This window comes from Zeus faber (genome assembly GCF_960531495.2).
Source record: "Zeus faber genome assembly, chromosome: 1".
Lineage (NCBI taxonomy): Eukaryota > Metazoa > Chordata > Actinopteri > Zeiformes > Zeidae > Zeus > Zeus faber.
The window spans coordinates 17,994,952-18,019,344 of record NC_137193.1 but is presented as its reverse complement, the minus strand read 5'-3'; the positions used below and the strand labels follow the sequence as shown (position 1 = coordinate 18,019,344).

Genomic DNA, 24,393 nt, shown 5'->3' with positions numbered 1-24,393 from the left:
AGCGAACCAACAACATGTAGATGACACGCAGAGTATGCATCATACGGCACTGAGAATTGCTATTCAGCCACTACCCAGAGAAGACAGAACAGATAAGAGATATAAGAGATATCACGAAGGCACCTTCTGGGGAGTGGTTCGTCACAGTGAACCTGAGACATGCATCCAATTCAATGTCCATAAGAGCTGTTAAAGATGAGGGAGGCCCCTTTTAACTGCAATACACTGTATACACCAGTGGAGAATTGGCCCCAATAATCTAGAGTCTACAATCTGGATGGGTAATATCTCCGAGCCAGTGGGAGACAAAAAGCTTCAAGTAAAACATAAGTGGCACCCTCCCAAACTGCTAAAACTGCTGCTGCTAAGACCTTGTGCTTCGCTCTGGATTTTGGGATACGGGGTCTTTCGCGAGACGCTGTCGTGGACGGCGTTGCATGAGTAGCGCTCGCCACAGCAATCCGCCGCTCCTCTTCTCTCGGTTTCGGGGTCGGAGCCTCAAACCACTTCAGGAAATGTCGCGGCCACATCTGCTTCTAATGCTCCTCACTGCTCCCAGCGCACGGCTCCAGCGCCAGCGTCACCGGTCTGCAACATCGTGGCATTGACGGAAGGTTCTCGTTCACAGGGAACCTCGGGGGGATAATGGAGCTGAGAGGGTAATTTTCTATACAAACAAGGGTTCCAGGACCTTTCCAGACGTTGACGGAAAATGAAATGTCAGCTGGGTAAATAACATTGGTGAAATTGGAGAGAAATAAAAAGGAAAAGAGACCGATTTGGATGGAAACAACTTTGCCGTTCCCGGGCGACTTAAGGGCCTCAGACTCCCCCGGGCACCGGCCCGTCATCAGGCAGGAAGAGCTCTGAGGAGAGATAGGTCCCCGATGAAGGACCGTCCCAGGGTCTTCACATACCAGAAGAACTGGATACTGTGGTGGTGGTGGTGGGGGGGGCTGAAATGGAGGGACAGAACATGGTGAACATCAGAGTTAATACTGGGAAAAGGTTCAAAGAGAGAGGAAGAAAGGGTGGTGATCTATAGGAAAGGAGAACCTTGCAGAGGTCAAGGGTCACGGACAGTCCTGAGGGTCCACCGCCACCACCAGGAGTTGAAGACTCGTTGACCCGGGCGACCCCGTCACCTTTTCCTAATGCTCTACCCCGACCAATATGTTCTCACAGCTCTCTCAGCTCTGACGGCTGTGAACCATGGACGGTTTCAGCTGAGGGACAACTGCGGGCTCCAAACTGATGGAAGCTTCCGATCGGCTTTCACAACCTGCAACAAATGACATGTGAGAAATGGAAATATCAATGGAAAAATCAAGGACAAAATAACATCGACAACCAAAGACAAGAGTTCAGGACGGCACATTATTAACCAAAGAACAGCAGCCAAAGAAGGTGGGAGACCACACAGGACCTCACCACGCCCAAGACTCCCATCTACTGGCAGATAAACGTGGGCCATCCTTTCCACCCTTCCGCTTCTCATACATGTAGCATGGAAACGAAGCCTTCCCACTTCCACCGGCTTCACTATCACACCGGCCGCTTTACCCTGTTGGGTTTTAATTAGCTGCAGCGCCATTCATCAATACACCCATCAATAACGTCTCCGTGGAATAGAAATAATAAGTGGGAAAAAATACAACCCCAGCGCAAGCCGAGAAGGAGGGAAAAGAGATGTTGGGGAAAAACAAAGGGACGACGCCTTTGGAGTTTGGTCCGTTACGGATTCCACTCCTCTGCCGCTTGCCATCCATTTTTATGAATATATTTATTACATTTGGTGGATGGTTGAGGGGGGGGATCCACTTTAAAGCAGGCACACGCAGTTGCCATGGCAACGGAATACTTTGAAGTCCGTCCGTCCCCACCCGCCCTCTTTTACAGCTGAATATAACCACCAGATCAGATCTGCCCTCCCCCATTTTCTCCAATCTCACCCGTCTCTCTCTCTCTCTCTCTCTCTCTCTCTCTCCGCCTTCTCTCCTTCCCTCCATCTCACCCACTCGCTTTCCAACATCACAATTTTTTCCTCTTTGAAGTCTAAGCCGATTCCCGGTCAAAAAAAAAAAAAAAAGATGCTATTTCTGGCTCGATTCAAGACTGAAGGCTGGAGCTGGTGTGTGTGTGTGTGTGTGTGTGTGTGTATGTGAGTGTGTGTGTGTGTGTCAATGAAAGAAGAAATCAACTTTTGACTTGAATGAATTCATATGGGAAAGATGTAAGTGTATAAAAAAATAGCAGTGTATATTTGTGTGTGCGTGTGTGTGTGTGTGCGTGTGCGTGTGCGTGTGTGTGTGTGTGTGTGTGTGCATACAAGTCTGTTGACAGACAACAAACATGAAGCAAAACATCCACTAACTAACCCTAGCCTGCTGGCTGAGACTGATAATGAGCAATGTTGAAGTATGTGTGTGTGTGTGTGTGTGTGTGTGTGTGTGTGTGTGTGTGTGTGTGTGTGTGTGTGTGTGTGTGTGTGAGTGTGTGTGTGTAAATATGTGTGTGTGTGTGTGTGTGTGTGTGCGTGCGCGTGTACGCGTGTTTATGTGTGCATGTGCGTGTGTTTGTTTGTGCGCGTGTTTATGTGTGTGTGTGTGTGTGTTTGCCTGAAAATACAGCCACCTCTAACTCCGAATGCGATATCAAAGACCTGAGACCAGGAGGAGTAGACGAATGGGGAAGAAATGGATAAATGGGAGAAAATGGGAGGCAGGAAAGAAAGTGAAGGAAGGAAGAAAGGAAGGAAGGGAGAGAGGGAGGGAGGAAAGATGGAGACGGAGAAAGAGAAAGATGAAAAACACCAGAAAGTGGAGCAGCGTTCTGCTGAGACGCCTGAGTTCTGGATCGAGTGAAATTCTCCGGGTCTCGCAGGGTAACGATCAGGAATATGAATATTGGAAAAACACCAGAATATGACCAGATCCAAATAATTCCAAAGAGATGCACAAGGTCACAGACACAGACACACACACACAGACACACACACAAACAATCACACACACACACGAACACATGCACGCACACATGCGCGCATGCACACACGCACGCGCGCACACACACACACACACACACACACACACACACACACACACACACACACACACACACACACACACACACACACACACACACAAACACATTCTTGTACTGGTATCAAAGTGAGGCCCGAGTTCATACATCTGGGCGGTGAGGACCCATGTTTCTGGAGCACTTCTAAACCAAAAAATAGACAATTTGGAGACTGGTCCTCGCAAGTATGGTGAAACACACACACACACACACACACACCGGCAAATTATGACAAAGGCTGTGTTGTCACCTGTAAGGTGTTATACAACAATAGAAACGATAAGAGAGAGAGAGGGACAGACAGACAGACCAGAGCAAGAGAGAGAGAGAGAGAGAGATTGCAAATGGCAGGATTTTTCTTATGGCTTATGAATAATGTCCTTTTGTGAACCTTTATCTGTTGCTAACCTACCCCCAACGCCACCACCTACACCGCCTATCTGATAAAAGGGCCAGCTGAGGCTGAAAAAATAAAATAAAATCACCCTACCACCAGATTCCCTCCGAAATTGACTGTTATCGGGAGAGTGCGGTCAAACTTTTGTAAACATGGACAGTCCCACTCAAAGGAACTCGAGTAAAAGATCCTTTTGTAGCATTGTTGGCCATGAGAACCCGGGAGCTGCAGGAAGGGCCAGCGTCAGGTTTGTTCCATTCAGGAAAATTGATCTAATATTGATCCACGGCCAACTCAACAGGAACCCCCCCCTGCTGAGTTGAGGCGGGCCTCCTATGTAATTATTCCCGCTGTACGGACCATCATCCCCATCACCCTCCACGTACAGTCGAACTGGGTGTTCCGCTAAATTGAAACTCGGATAAACTCCCCAAAGAGACCTTTCAGTTTCTAATTTAGCACATCAAATGGCTTTGTTATTGTTACATTTGTCAGTCAGGTTCAATTTATGTGCATTTGTCTTATTAATTATATTCTCATAGGCCTATCGTACACACACATGCCCAGCACACGCACGCACACACACACACACACACACACACACACACACACACACACACACACACACACTCACACACACACACACAGACACACACACACACACACACACACACATAGACACACCTACACAGACACGCACACACACACACACATGCACAGAGACACACATACACACACATACACATACACAGACACACATATACACAAACACAAACACACACATACACAGACACACACATACACAGACACATACACAGACAGACACACACATACACATATATGTACACATACACGTACATTCCCAGGCACGCACGCAGGTATAGGTGGTTTATACTGTAGGGCCATTTGGATAAACCTTTTAGAACAATATTGGATGGTATTATTTCGACGTTTCATTCAGACTGCACTGTACATTTTTTGAATCATGAGAGTAAATCAGCAGATGCATATAACATATTCTTACATTTTGAAAATGAAATGAAAGCCCTTTTAGGATTAAGAGGACACTAATTTATGAGGACAATATTATGAGATTACGAGGACATTTACTGTGTCTCAACGGATCTCAACGTCCTATAAATGCTGGTGGGTAGTACAATGCACACGGACACACACACACACACACACACATATACACATTGCTATCTCACTTTTGGTTGATAGTAATACCTCTACTTGGAACATGAGACAGCGGTCACATCTTATTTCATTTTATTAGTGACCCCGAGAGCCCCGGCATCCAGAGTCCACACCCCTCACACGCCCCTGCCCCGCCGCCTCAGGCCAGGGGGGCCCCCCGACGTGCGGAGAAACGTTTTTACATTTTCAAAGCTGAGTGGAACCAGACTTTTGTTTTTGTAAGTAAAATGAAGGGGGGGGGGGGCTATGAGAGATCGGCTGGCCTCGCCCTTGGAGCCTGAGGACTGCTGCAGACACATGGAACACATTAGACCAGAGATGGATGGATTATTACGCAGAAAGAGGGTGAAAGAGAACGAGCGAGAGCGAGGGAGAGAAAGCGAGGGAGTTGAAAGGAGACATGGAGGAAGACGAGAGGGAGGAGGAGGGCAGAGGAAAGGTGGGTGGAGGGTGGGAGAGTCACGGAGCGGGGGGGGGGGGATCCTAAATGGTCGCGGAGTAAACCTGTCGCAGATGTTAACGATGACATCAGAGCGTCGAGGTTCAAATCCAGGCGCAGAGCTCAGCTTCCATTCAGTTTCACCACATCCCAGGTCCATGTTTTGTGCAAACATGGACATTGACCTTCACATTTATGACTCAAAGTCATACATGGACAGTTTGTGTTTTTCTTTTTCTTGTCCCCTCGTCACTCTCCAGTGCCTCATTCATGTATACATGAATGCATACACACATCCATTCCTCTCCTGAGATCCCAGAAATGTGCTCACTTTGGCTTTTTAGGGGCGAATTGACTGAAAAAGAGGAAAGAAAAAGGAAAACAATCATCAAGGTGAGAGGATTTGCCACATAAAAGTCACTCGTTAAAACCTCACGTTTTAATCGTGCAGTATTTCGAGGTTCTTAGGTTCAAATGTTTTTTTAACACGGTGTGGCTGGTTTGAAGCGCAAATCCCGAAGATAATTTTGGTAAAATACATTTGATAGGTAATTTAGCTCAAACATTATACGAAACAATCGTTCAATTAACTTGTTTATCTATGTGCTCCTTTAAATGCGGTTTCCATTGCCGGTGGCAGGGTCCGCCTTTCCAGAAGAATGCAAAGATCGGGCACATGCACCAAGTCAAGGGCTGTGAATTTGATAAAGCAACATTCACAAAAAAGAACAGTTCCCTCAGATGAAAAAAATCATTTTGAATGGAATCCGGTGACTCGTAGTGTAATCCAACCAACACGGACCATTTTACGGATTACCACTTTAAATAAACCAACTAAACGGGTAAACAAAGTAAAACGGTTATTTTTATTGTGATCCTGCGCTGCGTCGCGTCTCTCCACCCTGACATGGATCCACTCTAAACCCTCGGCTCAGCGGCCATGTTTTCAGGTCATGTGATTTGAAACCTGTGAGGCATGAGCGGAGAGGAGGAATGCAGATCTGTCTTTCGCTCCGTTGTCCCCTCCCTTCTTCCCTGTGCCACTCCTGGGCCAGGCAGGGTATCACTCTGACAATGGAGAGGACTGTTGGGGTTTCGAAGCTGTCGAGCGCTCCTCATCCCAACAATGGGTTTGGTCTGTCAGGGTTGCTTCCGGCACGAGGCCACGGAGCCGCTCCGGCAGATGATGTTACTGATGTTATCGATGGTGAACTGAGGCTGCATGCTCCATAACAGTCCAGGGTCTTTTGAGAAAATTGTGATACATGGTTGACTTTGACCAGAAAGAAAAACAATGTCAATGTTTTCGTGCCTCCAATACATATATTGATCAATAGTCAAGGTTGTATGCAATGCATAGGTCTCCTGGATTGGAATCTATAAATCAAACTCAATTTGCATAATACAATGATGTATCTATAATAACCTTATAAAAACCAAAACCCATTTTATAAAACAACGATTCTCAACCTTTTTCATATCAGGGACCCCAATTTGATCAAGATCTTTTCATTGTTAAATACGATTTAGTTAAAACTTCCATACCTGTCAATACCGTAGTTAGGGAGATAATAGTGAAACCAGGATCAAAACGGTCATAATTGTACGTTCTCTTACAGTGTTGATGTCTTGTAAATGAAATAACAGTGAAGTTGAAGGAATAATCATTTTGCTGGGGACCCCCTGGAACCTCTCGGAGGACCCCCCTAGGGGTCCCCGGACCTCAGGTTGGGAACCACTGTTTTAAAATAGCTGCTCAGCTTCTCAAAGCGTAATAAGTTACGAGGTGATACATAATCAGAAAGGGGAGGAGGGGGCGATGGGCAAGGAAACAAAATGGTAAATCCCCTCATTCGGAGATCCACTTCTTCTGACCGCGGCGCTCGCGGAACGAGGAACGAAGCGAGGAAGCGATTGTTCACTGGGCGGCGTTCAAAGGCCTCAGTGTGGACTTCCCCGCTCGGGGGTCGGCGGGCGGCAGAGCAGACAGCAGAGGTCAAGCGCCTGTCAGCCCCGCAACAAAAACAGCTCGTGTTCCTCCACAATCGGGGGCTTGTTGGAGCCGCACGAGCCGGGGGCCCCTCGGCGGAGACCGGCAGAAGTTTGAAACCCTACACCCGCACCGCTCGTCTTCTGTCTTCCTCTCTGCCGCTTTCTGTTCCCCTGCACCCCTTCCTTCCTTTCTTTAATTCTCTCTCACCCGACGTAGCCCGTTTTTTATTCACGCTACAACTAAAGGGGGAAAGCTTCGTCTGTCGTAGACGTGCTCTTCGACAAAACTCTCGGCGCCAGATGTGTAGGAAAACATCTGAAAAACGACAAATCCAGCTGATGGATTTGACACTTTGTGTTTCTAAAATGCATGATTAAGTGCCAAATGTTGATAAAATGCTGACGTAAAACAATTTTTTTTGGAGAAAACCAAAGTTACCTCGATAACAATCAACAACAATCTCCTGAAAGTTTTTTTTTATTTTTTTCTATTAAAAATCAAATCGAATTCAGAATCAGAATCGGTTTATTGTTATCCACCAGGTACATTTACGTACGTATACTAGGAATTTGTTCTGGTGAGGTTTGGTTTCAAAACGGACCATTAGCATAAAAAACCTTTCAGAAAAAATCGAGAATTAATATAATAATAAAATAAAATAGAATAAAAGGTGAAGTGAAAAAAAAAAAAAATACAATAAAAATACAAATAGCCAAAAAATAAAAATACAAAACAGAACATTTTCAGATGTCAGATATATATATATATATATATATATATATATATATATATATATATAAAAATACAAACATACAAAATGCAATACTATGCACAGGATAAATGACTGTTATGGGTATATACGGTATAAATCTTTGAATAAAGATCTGGGGCTTGTAAAATGTTGATTGGTATCCATCAACGTCTTTTGTTTTTTTTGGTGTGTTGATTTTACCCAACGACCAACAAATATGTCTTTATGTTATGTCTTTTTCCTCTTATGTAAATGTTATATATTCTGGAAGCTATTCAAAATGCTCTTTCCAACCTCCAACCAACCTCCTCTCTCCTCCTACACGTACTGCAGTGACCAAGCTTTTTGACTTGATGTCTTTATTTAGTTCTCACTCTTTTCTTTTGTGCCGTTCATTTATGTCAGGGGTGCCCACACATTTTCATCTTGCGAGCTACCTTTAAAATGACCAGGTCAAAATGATCTACCTGCATTAAAAAATGCTATATATATTTATTTATATATATACTGAGTATACTTTATATATACAATATATGTTGGCGTACCTTGCATCACTGCATGAACCCTCACCGCACAATACAATAAAATACATTTATGGTCACTGCCTTACTCTGATGACTTGCACTGAATGGAGTTGGCCAGGGTTGGACAGTAGTCCGGACAGTAGCTGCTGGTAGCCAGCCTCAGGCAGGCTTCCAAATGATCCTCCGTCATGGTGGAATGGTATTTGGACTTAATAATCTTCATGTGGGAAAGGCTGACTCGCATAAATAAATAGAGCCAAATAATGCAGTCAAGGAGGGAGTGCATTTCCTCATGTTTGGGTACTTCACCTCCATGAGTAAGTTCCAAAACTGTCCATGAGCCCTGGACTTCAGCTCAATGTCAGCCTGTAGTGTCAACATCTCATCCTCCACTGCAGACCAGTTCAGGTGAAACAGTGTCGGAGTGAATCAACCTCAACATCTTCCCTAAATGGGAAGCACATTAATGTAGCGACTGGCTGGAGTAAAGCAAAGTCTTGAAACCGTTTGTCAAAGTCTGACAGACAGTTTTCAAACTGCTCTGTGTACTGCACACTGTCAAGTTGCGCACATGCCTTCCCTTGGGTCTCCAGCTCTGATGCGAGGTTTTGAAAGTTCACCAAATCATGGCGCTGCAGCTTTGAGGACAGAAGTTGCATTTTTGGTTCGAAAGCATTAACTGAACTGATCATGTTGACCACGGTTTTGTCTTGTCCTTGCAGCTCTGAGTTTAGCTCATTCAACGTGTTGGTCAGATCGCTTGAAAAAAAAAAGTGTTTTTGAATGGCGCGCGATCTACCTGCACTACCTTTGCGATCTACCGGTCCATCGCGATCGACGTATTGGGCACCCCTGGTTTATGTTCTTTCTCTTCATATGTAGCTCTTCCATCTCTCTTTCTGTTTGGACAGTGTTACTGTGCATCCCTCTTCTCCTGTGAAAAGGAAATGTGGGGTGGTCAATGCCGACTGAGACGCTCAGATGCACCGCCATGAAAAGGTTGGAGAGAATGGGGGAATCAAATCTACAGCTATGGAGCGGAACGGTTTGTAGCGGTAGGGAGGGAGAAAACAACATTTTATGAGTTCAGGGGGCAGAAGGAAACAGATCGTCTAGTCGGGAAGAGGAGGCAGCTGAAAAAGCTAAACAGGAAGGCCGCAGAAGGGGAGAAGGAAGCCTGAACCTGTTGCAAGCAGACATCCTGGGCAGGCTGGTGAAACGGAGGAGAGCTGAGAACCTGGTAAAGAAGTGCAGAAAGAAGGAGTGGACAAGAAAAAGCTTCAACAAAGGCCCTTCCCTTGTGAAGGGTCTCTTCAATCCATCCACCGGAACACCAACTAGATATCAGCCCGCCGAGGTGGAGTGAAGTGGAGGAAATTTTGCATAAACCAAGGGCCTCATCAGCTCTTGGTCCCAATGGAATTCCATACAGGCTCTAAAAAAAGGCACTAGATATCCTATGATTCCTCTAGAGGCTCATGAAGTTGGTATGGTGCAAGCAGGAGATACCAACAACCTGGCGGAGAGCCAGAGGAATCCTGATCCCTAAGGAAAATGACTCATCAGAATTCGGCCAGTTCTGCCAGTTCAGCCTCCTAAAAGTCGAGGGCAAAATCTTCTTGAGCGTGGGGGCTCATCTGTCATCGACGTGTTCCCGGTGCTCTTCGACGAAACTGTCGGGATACCTGCAAAGAAACCATCTGACTGACATATCAATCCAAAATGCAGGGATCTCAGGCTCCTCCTGTTGTCTGGAACAAGCTTGTCTGCAAGCGCCATCTGGCATCAGATCCAAGTCGCCAGGAAGGAGGGAACAGACCTTTCACGTGGTTTTTCTGGACAGTTTTGTCTCCCTCACAACCTCCCTTGGACTGCTTTTGACTTCTTCAGGCTCCCAACAAGCACAAGCCTCGTCAAGGCCTACTTCCAGGGTGTGCGGCTATGCTTGACAACAGCAGGTTACACCATGGCCAAGTTGATCATCAGAGCATCTTGAAGGGTCATTGGTGGACAGCACATAAGACCTGGCCTGAGGCTGCCGTGTGTCAGAGCATACCCGGATGACCTCACAATACTCACCACGACCAAGGCTTGTACTGTGCGGCTGTTGAGTAAGCTTCAAGAGAACCTCAAGCTGGCTCGGGTGAAGATCAAACTGATCAAGTCTAGAAGCATCTCCATCGTCAAGGGGAAGCTGTCAGACCAATGCATTTACATTGGCAATAAGACGATTCCAACAGCCTAGGTCGGTGGTACAACGCATCCCTCAAAGGCACAGAGCAAGTAAATCAGCTCAGGAAGGATGCTGTCAGTGGCCTGGACAGCATTGACAAAACCACACTCCCTGGCAAGCTGAAGTGTATGCAATTAGGGCTCCTTCCATGCCTCATGTGGTGACTAACCCTATATAAAGCTGCAGTCTCAAAGGTGGAAAAGCTGGAGAGGCTTATCAGCTCATATGCAAGGAAGTGGCTTGGTCTTTGCAGGTGCCTCAGCAGCATAGGGCTCTACGAGTAAGGAGTCCAGTCTCTCAGAGGAGTACAAGTGCACCACTCCAGAACCATAGGATATTTGGAGCCATTTAGAGTGAGCTTCACCATCAAGGTGAAGATGATAATGTCCTGCCATCTCCCAAGAATCTCAGCCAGTGCTGAGATTCCTCTGCCCAATTCCAACAACTCTAAGACACATCCTGGTGGGCTGCAAGATCAGCCTAACTCAAGGCCGGTACACCTGGCAGCACAGGTGTTACAGTGTTTTGCAGCAGTGCCGGAAGATCGGTGGATGAGCATCAACACCCCCCCCCCCCCCCCGTTTATCCCGCTGGAGGGCCACAGCATTTGTCTGGGAAAGTGAGGGTCAAGGGTCAACTGCTGAAAAGGGGAGTCAGTGGCTCTGGATGAAGAAAAAGGAATTCACCTGGGCCCTCAGGTAAGTAGATTGTACTTCGGGACCAAGCCCCCTCTCTATCTCTACCAGGTGGTAAGAGGGAGAGGGGGACTGGAGGGAACCCCAGACAGTCCTGGCCACCACTCTCTGTACTCCACCTGTATGCTCCGGAGGAAGAAAACAGATTTGCCTTGCCAAAAGAGTCGAGGAAGGAAGGAATACCTACCAACATGTTCCAAAACAGGCACAAGACCTCTCCAGAACTGCTGAAAAGGTAGTCAATGGCTCTGGATGAAGAGAAAGGACTCCACCTGGGTCCTCAAATGAGTCGACGGCATCTAGAGGGTGAGCCCGGGACGCCGGGATTCACTGGGCATTGCCGAACCCTCTGGGGGGGTTGTTGGCCTATTAGTGAAACATTGAAGAAAGAGTCCGCCCACTTGATAACCCAGAAGATGCCATCACCCACTTGATCATCCTGCATTGTCTAGTCAGCATGTCTCACATGTGCAGTCAAGGGATATCAACATCTAATCCAACATAACAACTGCCTCCGTGTCGTTATTGCGGTGTTGGCAGGACTCTTGTTATTGAGTAGAGGTAAAAATAAAAAGGCAAACGGTACAATGAAGTTCTCCATTCAAGGTTTTACTCAAGTAAAACAATTAAAATAGTTGATTAAGTGTAAAAAGTGTAAAAGGTGTATATCAGACATTTCCTGAATACATCAACCTACATCGATGGTCATGTTTGGTAATTTTTTGGCTAAACCAGTTTTATAAGATTCCCATTTTAAGTTGAGAAAACCCAAAAAATAAATTTAACATATGAAAGTTATTTTTTTTAGTTAGTAGTACTGCAAGCCAATTTATTTTTGTGCGCGTACACATGTGCACACACACACACACACACACACTTAGTATCTATAGTTGATCTCCAACTCCCATTGCCACACCTTGACGTCAAGAGGCTTTCATGAGGAGCCTCCTTTTAGAAGACATGCCTTGGGGGTGGAGGCTGTTATTGGAGGAGTGGGAGTGGTCACCATTAGGTACCTGCTCCAAAAATACACAAAATTCACAGGAAGCAGTCCCTGGCTTCCAACGAGAAAAGTTTTCAGCACACACACACCCACCCGCACACACCTACAGACTATGCAGCTTTATTTGAGGTTTTTCTCCGATGTGGAAGAATGGAAGACGAGCAGGCAGGAGGCACACACACAGCTGGATATCTGCCTCTGTGCGTGTCTCTCGACTCGCAGACTCTGACAGTACTCTGGCATCTCAGATCAGCACAGATGTGCTTCTTCTGCTCCACCAGTCTATCAGCTACACATGGCTCTTCCCGACACACACCTCTCTGACAGCCATTGTAAATAATTTCAAGGCCATGGAGGAAGTTCCATCAAAAACTTCCAGATGACTGCACCTGGGTGGAGGAAGCTGCACGTCTTATGTTTGTACAATATGCAGTCTCTGACCCTTTTCCATTTTCACCTCCTACAGTGGATAGACATGAGATGACTCTCCCTCTAAAGTATTGAAGGAGTGGGTTCGGACACAATGGCATGTCCTGCTCCCAGAGGGGGCATCAAAATTTGAAGGCCTCATTAATGACTTAGGAGTGTGGGTGCAGTCAATTTGCAGTCTACAGCACTTTTTCCATTTTATTTTATTTCTTAATCAAAGCGGCACACAAATGTGTATAAAAATACACACCAATATGTGGTCAACATGATGTGTTTTGGTTGTACATGCACATTCACATTTACAGGCCAATATCTCAACCTGCCCCTATTTTTTCTGTGTACAGCGTCGGAACTTGCTCAGCAGAGACACATTCTCTGCACCGCCCTACTTGCTCATCTTTTCAAACTTCAACTTTAAAAAACAATTTATTTTGGGAGCTTCCAGATCCAGCGCAGACGTTGCTTCTAGGCACAGTGGCCGAGATCAACAGAGCTCAACATGGTAAATGTCACCCCCCCCTGGTTGAAATCCACTGGTGCATTAGGGTGACGGTCACGCTAAGAAATCAGTCAGTGTGGTTTCACTGACAGCTTGTGGCCTTAGGACGCAACTACAACTGTCCAAAAATAAAGCTCACCGACCAGACCACAGGCATCAATAGCCAATAAAGAAAGCATTAACTTTTTTTTATTTATTTATTTTTTTTATTTTTGCAATACAAAACCTCTGTGCAATCTTGAGACAATATACAAGGATACGGCATCTCATGGTATTAATTAAATGCATGTAAACCGTCTGTAATGGGTATACCTATACACAAAACATTGTTCTTTGAATGTAGAAAAAAATAATAATCTACAATGGCAACTGGCACGGCTTGACAAGGATTTTTTTTTCTTCTGTCAAATACAAAATACCTACTTTTTCTAAAGATTCACAGTCTTGTGTACAAGTGGTTTAAAATTTTTTTTTTTTTTTTTTTTTTTTTAAACTGCTGTATTGGTAGAAATTTGCCTATGTACAGCGTTTAAACTGCTGTATTGGTAGAAATTAATTCCAGGAATAGCCGAACGTGAAGTGTTTATCAAGATGCCTCGGTAGGTAGATCAAGTCTGCTTCATTGAGAAGATAAATTACAAATTCAAAAGAAAAGAATGCAAAACCTCCCCAACCCCAAAAAGAAAAACAATGATACAATCTTGGTAAGCGCAGCCTAGAAAGCTGTTTCCTAAAGGTAAACGTGGAGCAAAAGGTTAGAATTTATGACACCAATAAGCATTGGGAAGCGATGAAAATAACATGCACATGAAAAAATAACAGTATTTGAGTATTTGTTCGTTCTCGACACCAACAATGATTATTAACTTTATTGAGTTTTACACCCTGATAGACAAATACCATTTAAATAGTATGAAAACTAATCTAGATTTGGGACTTGGTGTTTTGAGTATTCACTAATATTCCACAATTGATAAAAATAATTAAGACATATGACATGATGGATTTATTAGAACTGACATTACGAGCTGATGTGTTTTTTATGCAGTGACATTGACCGTGTTTCTTTCCGGAGGTTTGTTAGTTGTTCAGACCTGAAGGCACATTCAGTCAGGCACTTTGGTGCTGCTGTTTTTATTTTATTCTGTAAAAGGCTGCATTGTAAAAAAACATCCTTGATCAATTAACGAAAGATCCGCGAGGCATCACACTGTAGAAACTGACACAAAATCCATTAATGTGTCAGCGAGGGTTAGAATAGACCCATTGTTCTGTTTAATCTTACAATGACCATCCATCCATCCAAGAAGCTTTCAGGAAGTTTCTGCCCTCAACATGTTTAAAACGCATTTGCATATATATCTTCTAAGTTCACTTGGGAGTTGGTATTGTCGTAAGGCACATTGTTGTGGTTTGGCGCCGTCATCATCTCTACAGATCCCACTGGATTTCCTGGATTGAGGAGTGGAACGCTGCTCTTAGAGGGATGAAGGGGGGGAAACAAGCATGAAGCCTATTCTATGCGTAGGCATTCCTGTTTTTTTTTTGGGGGGGGGGGGGGGGTTTCATACACAGGGCCAAGACCAAACAACCCGTGTTTTAATTCCTACGCGAGGCACTTCATTCACCATGACGGCGTTGACGTTGGAACCCTGCATGCTTCTTTTTTCGATTGTTGCTTTGTGCTATCGTGCCGGGGGAGGGAGGATGGCGTGCCAATACAGCAACTGCGACATGCCTTTCCGTTCAAGACTTAAACAATAAAAACAACTCCCGTATAAAACCAATCTCATCCAATCTGAAATAGCAGACATTCTGAACAAACAAGGGCTAAATTGACCCTTTCACCGAAAAAAACGAAAAGTTGAGAGCGAGGGTTGTGGTGCGTATAGTCCAGCACGAGGCCTGAGACTGGTCCTGTTTAGCGGAGACACAGCACAGGATATGAGCTCTGCGTGGTTTCATTTTGGAGATGTGTGTGTGTGTGTGTGTGTGTGTGTGGTGGGGGGGCTCGGAGATGGTACAGGAGGACTGGGGACGGAGGGAGAAAAGAGAAGGAGAGCAGGAAGAAGGAGAGCAGGAAGAAGGAGAGCAGGAAGAAGGAGAGCAGGAGGAGCCAAAGGGATGAAGGGAGGGAGGAAACAATCAGCTTGCTGTCCAATCAGAAGGGAGGGGAGGGGCGTGGCCATCTTTCACCCTGGACACCACAGCGAGTGAGTCTGGAAAGTGGAGTTGACAGTGTTGTAGAAGAGTAACGTTAGAATGAAAAGAGAATTGGATATTCTAAGTACTTTGCCAGATTATTTGCCCAAGACTGATCCCTAAATCTAAATCTGTCTTCACGAATCTGAGCTGTTGATGTGTCAAGTAACCATCCGTTGTCTTGCTGCAATGGACTTAACCTAAAACATTGCAAGTCTTGTGAACTCATAAAAGATCAAATAAGGGGTGGAACAAACAAGCAGACTCTCTCAAAGGGTTCAACACCGTTCACTGTGCACGTAATTAAACGCAGAGAAACAAGGAGACATCATCGCTGAAAGGCTGAAAGGCTGAAAGGCTGAAAGGCACTGTAACTCCTCTACGTAAACGTCCAGTTCCCTTTGTTTCATAAGCCTTCTTGACCAAGGAGTCTGGGGGCTGACAGGCTGTTCGGAGCTCCGTTACCAGCAAGTCAACCAGTCGGCCTTCAAGTCAAGGTACCGTGTAACCGTGTAGTCGGTCAGTCGGTCGGTCGGTCGGTCGGTCGGTCAGTCGGTCCGTCGGTCCGTCGTTCGGTCGGTGGAGCTCGAGCTTAAGCAAGATCGGCATGGAAGGGAGGCGGGCGGCACAAGTCTCTTCCTTAATAAAGCGTTCCTTTGAATATATATCTTTTCATTTCATCCACGGAGGACTTTTGTATTGTATGTACACAAAGGTTAAAATAATTACAATAAAAACAACGGGCCGTTTTCAAACAAAGGAAGTACACTAGCATAAACAGAGACATAAAAAAAAAAGTCATTTAGGTGAGTATAGATATATATATATATATATATATATATATATATATATATATATATATATATATATATATATATATATATATATATATATAGTGTGGCAGTGTTCCTCAAACTGTGTGTCGGGATCCTAAAAAGGTACCGAAGCCCGACTCTCCGAGTCAGCGGAGTCCGTGAGATATTTATCATTATGCTCTGGGTTCATCAGAGACGGGTCCAGGGTGTATGTAGTTCAGGAAGCCATTTACAATCTACAGGTCTGCCGTGATGACCGAGTCGTTGTACATCATTATGGTGTCGCCCGACAGCAGCGAGGCGTCACCCTTCTGTCCGTACACCTGCAGCTGCACCCCCATGCCCCCCTGCACCTGGCAGTGGGAGAGCAGTGGCGTGTTGGCGTCGTGGGTGGAGCCCGTGGTGGAGGGCACGCCGCTCACGTGGCCCGTGCTCGTGGAGCCGCTGGCACTGCTGGGCGAGCGGCTCTTGGGCGGCGGCAGGTGATGCTGGACCACCCGGGTAGGAGGCACCGGCGGAGCGAAGTGGGCGGGGAAGGCGGCGTAGCCCGGCGGGATGGGGTAGCCGTTGACAGGGATGAAGCGCTGGTGGGTCGGGGGCACGGCCACGGGCGCCCACGCTGGCATCTGGCCCATCTGGGCGGCCGGGGGCAGCGCCTGGGCGGGGTAGAGGAACCCGGCGGCCGTAGCCGTGGCGTAGCGCGGGTTGCTGAGGTTGCTGACGGGGCTGGCGCTCAGCGAGGTGGTCTGGGTGGTGGCGTTGCCCCCACCACCGGAGGGTGTGCTGGAGCTGGCGTGGGACGATATGCCCTCCCACGCACGCAGCCGGGCGTGGATATCCTTGAAGCGCGGGCGCCGGGCGGGACCCTCCTGCCAGCACTCCGTCATCAGGCCGTAGACCCTGCGTTGGAGGATACGACACCGATTATGCAGAGTTTGGCTGAAAATGGTCACTTGATCATGTAGGTGAATAATTATCTCTGTTAATTGAGCCGTGTTGTCTACGTGAAAAGCATTTTGATTAAATTGAAAGATTATTTCACAACAGCATGATCTAGTCTGTAGATTATAGTTAATTCTAGTCAATCGCTTTCGAAAAACTGCAACATTTGATGAGTGTCATATGGTGATGATGATTTGTGATGGTCATTTTGAGTGTGAGTTTTGATCATTGTTTACTTTCTCAGAGATTATACTTTAAGAAGCATATCGGAAATCCTGCTTTGATTGGAGCATGAGTTGTCTCACAAATCAGACTTTTTTTTTCAAAAGTCTGATGTGGGAGTGGCCCTAAAATGTGTGTAAACAGGGTGTTTCATTTTCCTTCGCTTCCTATGTGTTTCATGTGTTTCATCATGTTGCTTTGGGTAAGAATCTGTTAGCATGCGTAACATGAAATAAGTCCCTACTGGAAACGAGTCACGTGTGCAACAACAGTTCTCTAAATTCTGGATGACCGCCAGAGGCAGTGTGGCAGTCAGTAAGAATGAAATGAAACAACATGACCAGTGAAACCATAACAATAACACGCTCATTGAAACGTGACGTGGCTGACCATCGATTACGAGGTACAAAAAAAAAAAAAAAAAGACTGCTGGGATGCCGGATTACTCCTTGCCGCATTTTAGCCAAGGAGGAATGTAGCTAGAAATTCGGCTAGCATTTATGAATTAAACTTTCCCTGTAGCCAGTGGGAAGACGAGCTATTCACATCCAGTCCAGACACCAACGTTCCTGGAACAAGATTTCCAATGCTGTGTAGACTGGCTGCAAAAATACACTTATTAAAATCCTCGTCCATAAGCTCCATCTTGCCGCTTGTGAAGGAGTTGTATTTCATTCTTACTGACCGCCAGAGTCACGTATAGCAGTCGAGCATTTTATATCAACAAAGGTTTCTCGGTTTCTTCACATCTTTTGCATAGCAGGAAGAAACACTGGTTGAAAAAAAAAAAAAAGAAAGCTTTCTCCCGTTCCGTGAGGAGCTTACGGTCTAAACGTAGGGAAAAACAGCTTTGCAGACCCGTGGAGGTTGGGGTCTTGCGAGGGAACACAACAGCGGAAGAGAAAATCAATCAAAACCAAATTGAAAAAATCTGATTCCATGTGATTTGTGCTGTTCACACTGTCACACAATGAAAAAGTCACATATGAGCAAAAGTTTGGGCCACTTTTGCCTTTAGTGTGAACGTAGCCTAAAAGGAGCCAGACGCCTGCAGCTTACGACAGCCATGAGGGTGTCCTCATGGGACTTAGCCCTAGTGCTAGAGGCCCTCTTGTTACCTCCCTTTTAGCCACCCCAAGGTGCCGAGGTGCAGTGGCTGTCAGCCAAGACGGCTTTTCTTTTTAGCAGTGTCATCAGCCAAACATGTTGGCGAACTCCATGCCCTGTCTGTTAGCGAAACCTGTGTACGCTGGAACTCAGACGGTCCAGGGGTTACCCTGTGGCCCAACCCATCATTCCTCCCAAAGAGGCTCTCCCCCTTCCACATGGACCAAGTCATTGAATTGGCTGCTTTTAACACACCACAGGAGGGAGGCTGCAAGCAGGCGAGACCTTCTTGTCCAGTTAGACCAATTGGAGCTTATGTTGGCGTGAGGGCAGACATTTGCCGGACAGACCAATTATTTGTTTGTTATGGCGAGTGTAAGAGCGTTCTGCAGCGTCTAAGCAGTGACTGTCTCATCGGATCGTGGATACAATATCCCAGGCGTACAAGACTAAGAGCTGTCCTCCTCCTGCTGGCATTAGGGGCCACTCTATCAACAGAGTAGCCACATCGTGGTCAGCCTTGAAGGGCGTGCCGTTAAAAGACATTTAGGGCGTAGCTTCTTGGGCATCCCCCTCTATGTTCTCCAGATACTACCGGGTCAACGTCGCCACTCCCAGTGCCGTAGGAGCAGCGGTTCTACCAGGGACGTCAACAGATTTGGTGAGGGGTGGTGGTTGCTCATGACCTTGTTGGTCTAAGTCGTCCAGTGAAAGTTATGGATGTAACTAGGGTTTTATGAATTGTGGATGACCGCCAGAGTTCTCCGCCACTCGGAACCTTGGCAAGAAGATGCCGTACGGACAGAGCCCAGAGTCCCATGTGATTATACAGGGGCGGCACATGGGCACCGGGGGTCAAGACTTTGTTAATATAAAGTTCTCGACTGCACATGTGTGAGGTAAATAAATCCAGTGTGAAACACTGCCTCTGGCAGAATTCATAGAACCGTAGTTACATACGTTACTCTCGTTTCTCTTTGGTATGATCTCCGAAACACTCTGGAAACAGGGCAAGCCAATTCATCCCCAGAAATCCTTTAAGAAAAGGCTGCTGCGATTCGAGATAAGAGCACGAGTGATCTTTTTTCATTTATTTGGTGGTTCAATCAATTTGTTGGTGAATCTAGTGAAACTATATTCTACAAGATAAGATGCAAACTTTCTTCGATGAGAAGTGACCGTGCCACGTATTTGTACTTTATGGTATTTATACTGTTTATGTTAAAGGATTTTCATGTCAAACTTGGTATACCTTGGTGGACAGTCCTCGGGGCAGGGCAGCAGCTGCCTCTTCCTCACCATCTCCATCACTTCCTGGTTGGAGAAGCCGTAGTAGGGCTGGAGGCCGTAGCTGAAGATCTCCCACAGCACCACCCCAAACGACCAGATGTCGGAGTCTGTGGTGAACTTTCCGTAGGCGATGGCCTCAGGGGGCATCCAGCGGATGGGCAGCAGGGATTTGGGCTGGATGCGGTAGTAGTCCGAGGAGTAGATCTCCCTGGAGAGGCCCAGGTCGGAGATCTTGACATGCAGCTGCTCCCCTACGAGGATGTTGCGTGCCGCCAGATCCTTGTGGATGTAGAAGTGGCTGGCTAGGTACTCCATCCCAACAGCCACCTGGGGCAGAGCAGAGCAGAGCAGGTCAGGTCAGGTTAGAAGACTGAAGAGCTCCATACCAGTCTCCCAAACTATGATATGTGACATTTGTGATCGACTGGGCTGCTGCTGGCAAAGGTAGGCAGGACAGATCAGAGAGAGAGGGAGGTAGAAATGGTGATACAGAGACAGAGAGACAGAGAGAGCATATCTGTCTAATTGTCCGAGAAAGCTAATTTATTGAACGCATTCACATTTCTAAAATGGCCATCTAATTTAGTGATAAATGCTCACACTAATATTAGTCTCCACTAATCAAAAAGCCATCTCTAAATGATACTTGAGCACCATGATGGTGGAACAGAACAGAACCTCAGAAGCGGTTCAGCCGTAGATCTGTACCTGTACGGCCATGTGCAGGAAGTCCCCGTGGTCCAGGCTGGACTTGACCGTGCCGTCCTCGTCGCTGCTGCAGCCCACGTCAGAGTGCGGCGAACGCATGATAAGGAACTCGTGCAGGTCGCCCTGGGGCAGGAACTCAAACAGCATGCAGACGGGCTGCTCCTGGGTTACCACGCCCAGCAGGCACACCACGTTGGGGTGGTGCAGCTCCGCCAGCACTGAGGCCTCCTGTTGGGGCAAGCAAACGGTGTGAAAGACTCTTAAGGTGGATGATATTGCTGTTCCTTAACACCAGCCCTGACTCTGTCTCCTCAGCATGTATAACTCATGCATGAACTGAAAAGGCCGAGAACTGGTCTGGACGTCCCGTTTGCAAAACAGTGATTGACATGGTGATTGACTTAACCCTGCTTCGCAAACTGTTGCTATGTATTTGCGCTGTGCGATATGGCCAAAATCTTCTATACGGATATAGGGGTAATTTCATATCTCGATAACGATACATATCATGATATAGCACGCTTCGGTTCCGCTCAGTCGTCACCTTCAACTTATGTTGTCGCGGTGCGGTAGCCGATGGGCAATTGCTAGTGGAAATAAGATTCAAGAAATGTAGTAATCCATCCAATGAGTCATTTCCTGAAGCGCCACGTTCCTCCACGTTTGTTTACACTCGTTCCCACGTACAGATGACGTAAAGCACCGTGACATCAAATATTTCCGTAAAGCAGTTCTGCCGCTGATTTGCGACCAAAATGGTATAAAGAAATATATACGATAGTCATTTCCCTATCGTCTTACGCTTTATATCGTCACCTCGCACAGCCCAAATATGCGCTACTTCCTCTGACAAACCGCTCCCACAACAAGCTACAAACAATACTTTTTGATAACTCACAATACCAGGAAAATGGTTGAAAGGTGGTGTTGTGGGACTTGTAACACTGAAACACACTGTTCCAAGTGTCTGGAAGCCAATGCTAGTTACCTCCATCTTGTAAATTCAAGTCTGGACAGGGGTGAGGTTTATTCAAAACCTAATTTACATGATTAAAAAAAACAAAGAGGCTAAAGCAGAATTTTCGGAATTTGGCTCGGTTTTGGCCAACATGTTTAAGAAAGGAGAGAATATCGCTGATGACAAAACCAACAGTTGAAGGGAAGACAGTGCCTCGCGTGTCCATGTGAACTCAACAGAGATGAGTCCGAATGTGCTGTGTTGTGCATACCTGTTGGAATTCTCCCCACAGCTGTGTGTTGGAGAAGTCCTTCAGGGTCTTGATGGCCACCAGCTGTGCCTGGTCCATGCCCGGCATGTACAGGTGGCCTTTGTAGATCTTCCCCAGGGAGCACTCCCCGAGTTCCTCCATGAAGCGCACGGCCGACAGGGGCAGCTCTTTGGCTTTACTCTACAGAACGGGAGAGGTAGAGAAGAAAGATGCAAAAAGAAAGAACAAGACAGAGACACACGATTAGATTGTTATTTGGCCACGTTGTGAAGTGTCCTCGGAGTCAAACGTGGATATTCAATTCAATCTGGCGCCGCTTTTAGATCGATTACAGGCAAACCTCCAACAATAACAGCAAGATGTTACATCAAGAGCTTGCGTGCGTAGGGATAAAAGAAAGACTTTTGTCTGGAGAGCTGATTAAAAACTCCAGGTCAGGTGAACATATGCCATATTTTGAGCAGCGGGTTCTTAAAACAGTACAAATCATTAACCATGACAGAATTCACGGTGGTTTTATAATTGACGGCAATTAATGTTCTTGCGGTTTCGCTGTCCCAGATTCCAGAGACTCCGGTAGTCATGCATTGAAAGAATCGTGTGTTAAGAGTTTGGGTTATTTGTTTAACTGAGGATTGTGCTACGGCAGCAACACAGCACATTAAAGTTGTTTTCTGCTAAATGAACACGACTTGGAGATGAGGCTTGGCTTGAAACACAAATACAATCATTAAAATAGCTGAGTTGATCTTGACTGGTTGTAATTCCTGCTGATTTATTTAAGATGAGTTTATGGTCCAACCCAGACTGAGATTAGAAAGGAGACAACCCATCTAATTATAGTTTCATTTCATTACAATTACTAAAAAAAACACCAAAGGCAAATATAATTACACCACAGTTAACAGTGACTGATGCAAACCTCTTTTTTTTCCCCCATTAAACCTACTTCAAGAAAACATTGGGCTGTGCCAAAGCGCTGATTATAATTTATAATGTCATGAATTCACAGATCTCGTTCGGGTTTCACTCATCTTCTTGAAGAGGCAAAGCTGGGATGACCCCGTACAACGCAAAATCCAAACAACACACACATCTAAATACAAGGTATTCTAAAGTAGCGGCTTCTTTGGAATCCTGAGTAATTTCCGGACGTCTCGAACGTGCACTTTGATCCGGGAGCGGTGGCGGGACGAATTCTGTGTACGATACAAATAGTGAAAGTTGAGAGTAGGCAGAGAAGCGAGCCGGGGTCACGCAGAGGACACAGCTCTGATCTCTGCGGGGGGGGGGGGGGTAGGCGGCTTTGGAAGAAGGTTGTTTTTTTTCGGAGGGCTGTGTGAACTCTCTTTGTTCTACGACGCCTGGTTATTGCCATTTGTCTTTAAACCTCCCCATCATCAGTTTGCCTCCCTTTTTCTAAACGTATGACTTTTCTTGGGATGAACTTGGAGGTGGGGGAGGGAGAGGGTAGGAGAGTGTGTGGTTCTGCCAGATACACACCTAAAAGATGATGATAAAAAATAAATAAATTTAAAAAAAAAAAGGCAGAGCGGGAGAAAAAACGGTTGGCAGAGATTGAAGGAGATTCCTGGAACCCTCACCCTCATCCCCCAACTGAGATGAATGATGAAATGACTGAGGGGGTGGACGTGAACGGTGGTGATGGTGTGTGTGTGTGGGGTGGAAGGACTCATGCTTTGCTCTTTTGCAATACTTTGTGTTGGTGTCAGAATATGTGTATGCGGGAAGGGGGGTAACTGAAGTTATGGGAGAGACAGATGTTTCTAGTTATGGGGTTTATCCCCCCCCCCCCCACCCAACCCCCAGTTCTCACCATCCCCACACCCCAAACCCTTAGATCCTCCTCGCACCACCAGAGTGTGTCTTCAGCTATGTATGGAATGACTGTCATAAGCATTGACCTCTGAGTAACACTAGAGGAAGGCCTGCTGGGTCGTCCCTGATTAAGTTGCGGAAAGGAGGAATGAGAAGAAGAGGCACCCCAGAGTTGGTTTAAATCTATAGTATATATACAAAGAAATGCTGCATTAACTACTTCAGAACTATGTAGAATATCCCAGATTGGAGATAATACACGGATGATTATTCAGCTAACGCTCATGTTTTAAACTCACAACATAAGGGAAACGTCTTTCCAAGTTCCCTGCTTTCACTGTCATGGGAAGGCTGCACAGGCGGCCGTTAAAATTTTATGAGCCCAAAATCTACAGAGAACCCATTGAGAGACGAACTATGTGCCTGGTTCTCACAATTTCCGAAAGAGGTTGATTTTATGGAGGTAATCGGATGGCATCAGCTCCTTTCAGATAGTGTTCCGATTTAGTTGTTGACTTAATTGTGGTGATTATCCCCGTTGGAGAAGCAATGATGAGCTGCTGAGTTGATTATGGTACGGTTGGCCTCCGAAGAGGGGGTGGGTGGCGCCCAAAAATGTGTGTTCAAAAAAAAAAAAAAAAAAAGTAATTGTTCTATTCAGGTCAATATTTTTGGATTATTATTTAAGATCGGCTCTGCAGCTTGGGAATTAGAACTCCAGTCCTGGATTAATACCCTGTGTTAAATTTCTGCGTTTCGTCAGCAGCCGCTGCTCGTAACACTGGTAGCTTGAGC

At 46.1% G+C, this 24,393-nt stretch overlaps 1 protein-coding gene across 1 annotated transcript in view; it reads right to left on the bottom strand.

The window, feature by feature from the left end:
• Positions 1–16,497: 16,497 nt before the first annotated feature.
• ror1 (receptor tyrosine kinase-like orphan receptor 1) overlaps positions 16,498–24,393 on the bottom strand; it is a gene marked incomplete at its 3' end in the record, with an annotated part of 37,905 nt that continues 30,009 nt past the window's right edge. The window contains exons 7-10 of the mRNA XM_080008100.1: positions 21,760–21,939; positions 20,531–20,758; positions 19,785–20,149; positions 16,498–17,161 (exon numbers count right to left, since the gene is read on the bottom strand). Of these exons, the coding sequence (XP_079864226.1) occupies positions 16,498–17,161; positions 19,785–20,149; positions 20,531–20,758; positions 21,760–21,939 (1,437 nt within the window). The remainder of the gene's footprint in view (positions 17,162–19,784; positions 20,150–20,530; positions 20,759–21,759; positions 21,940–24,393) is intronic.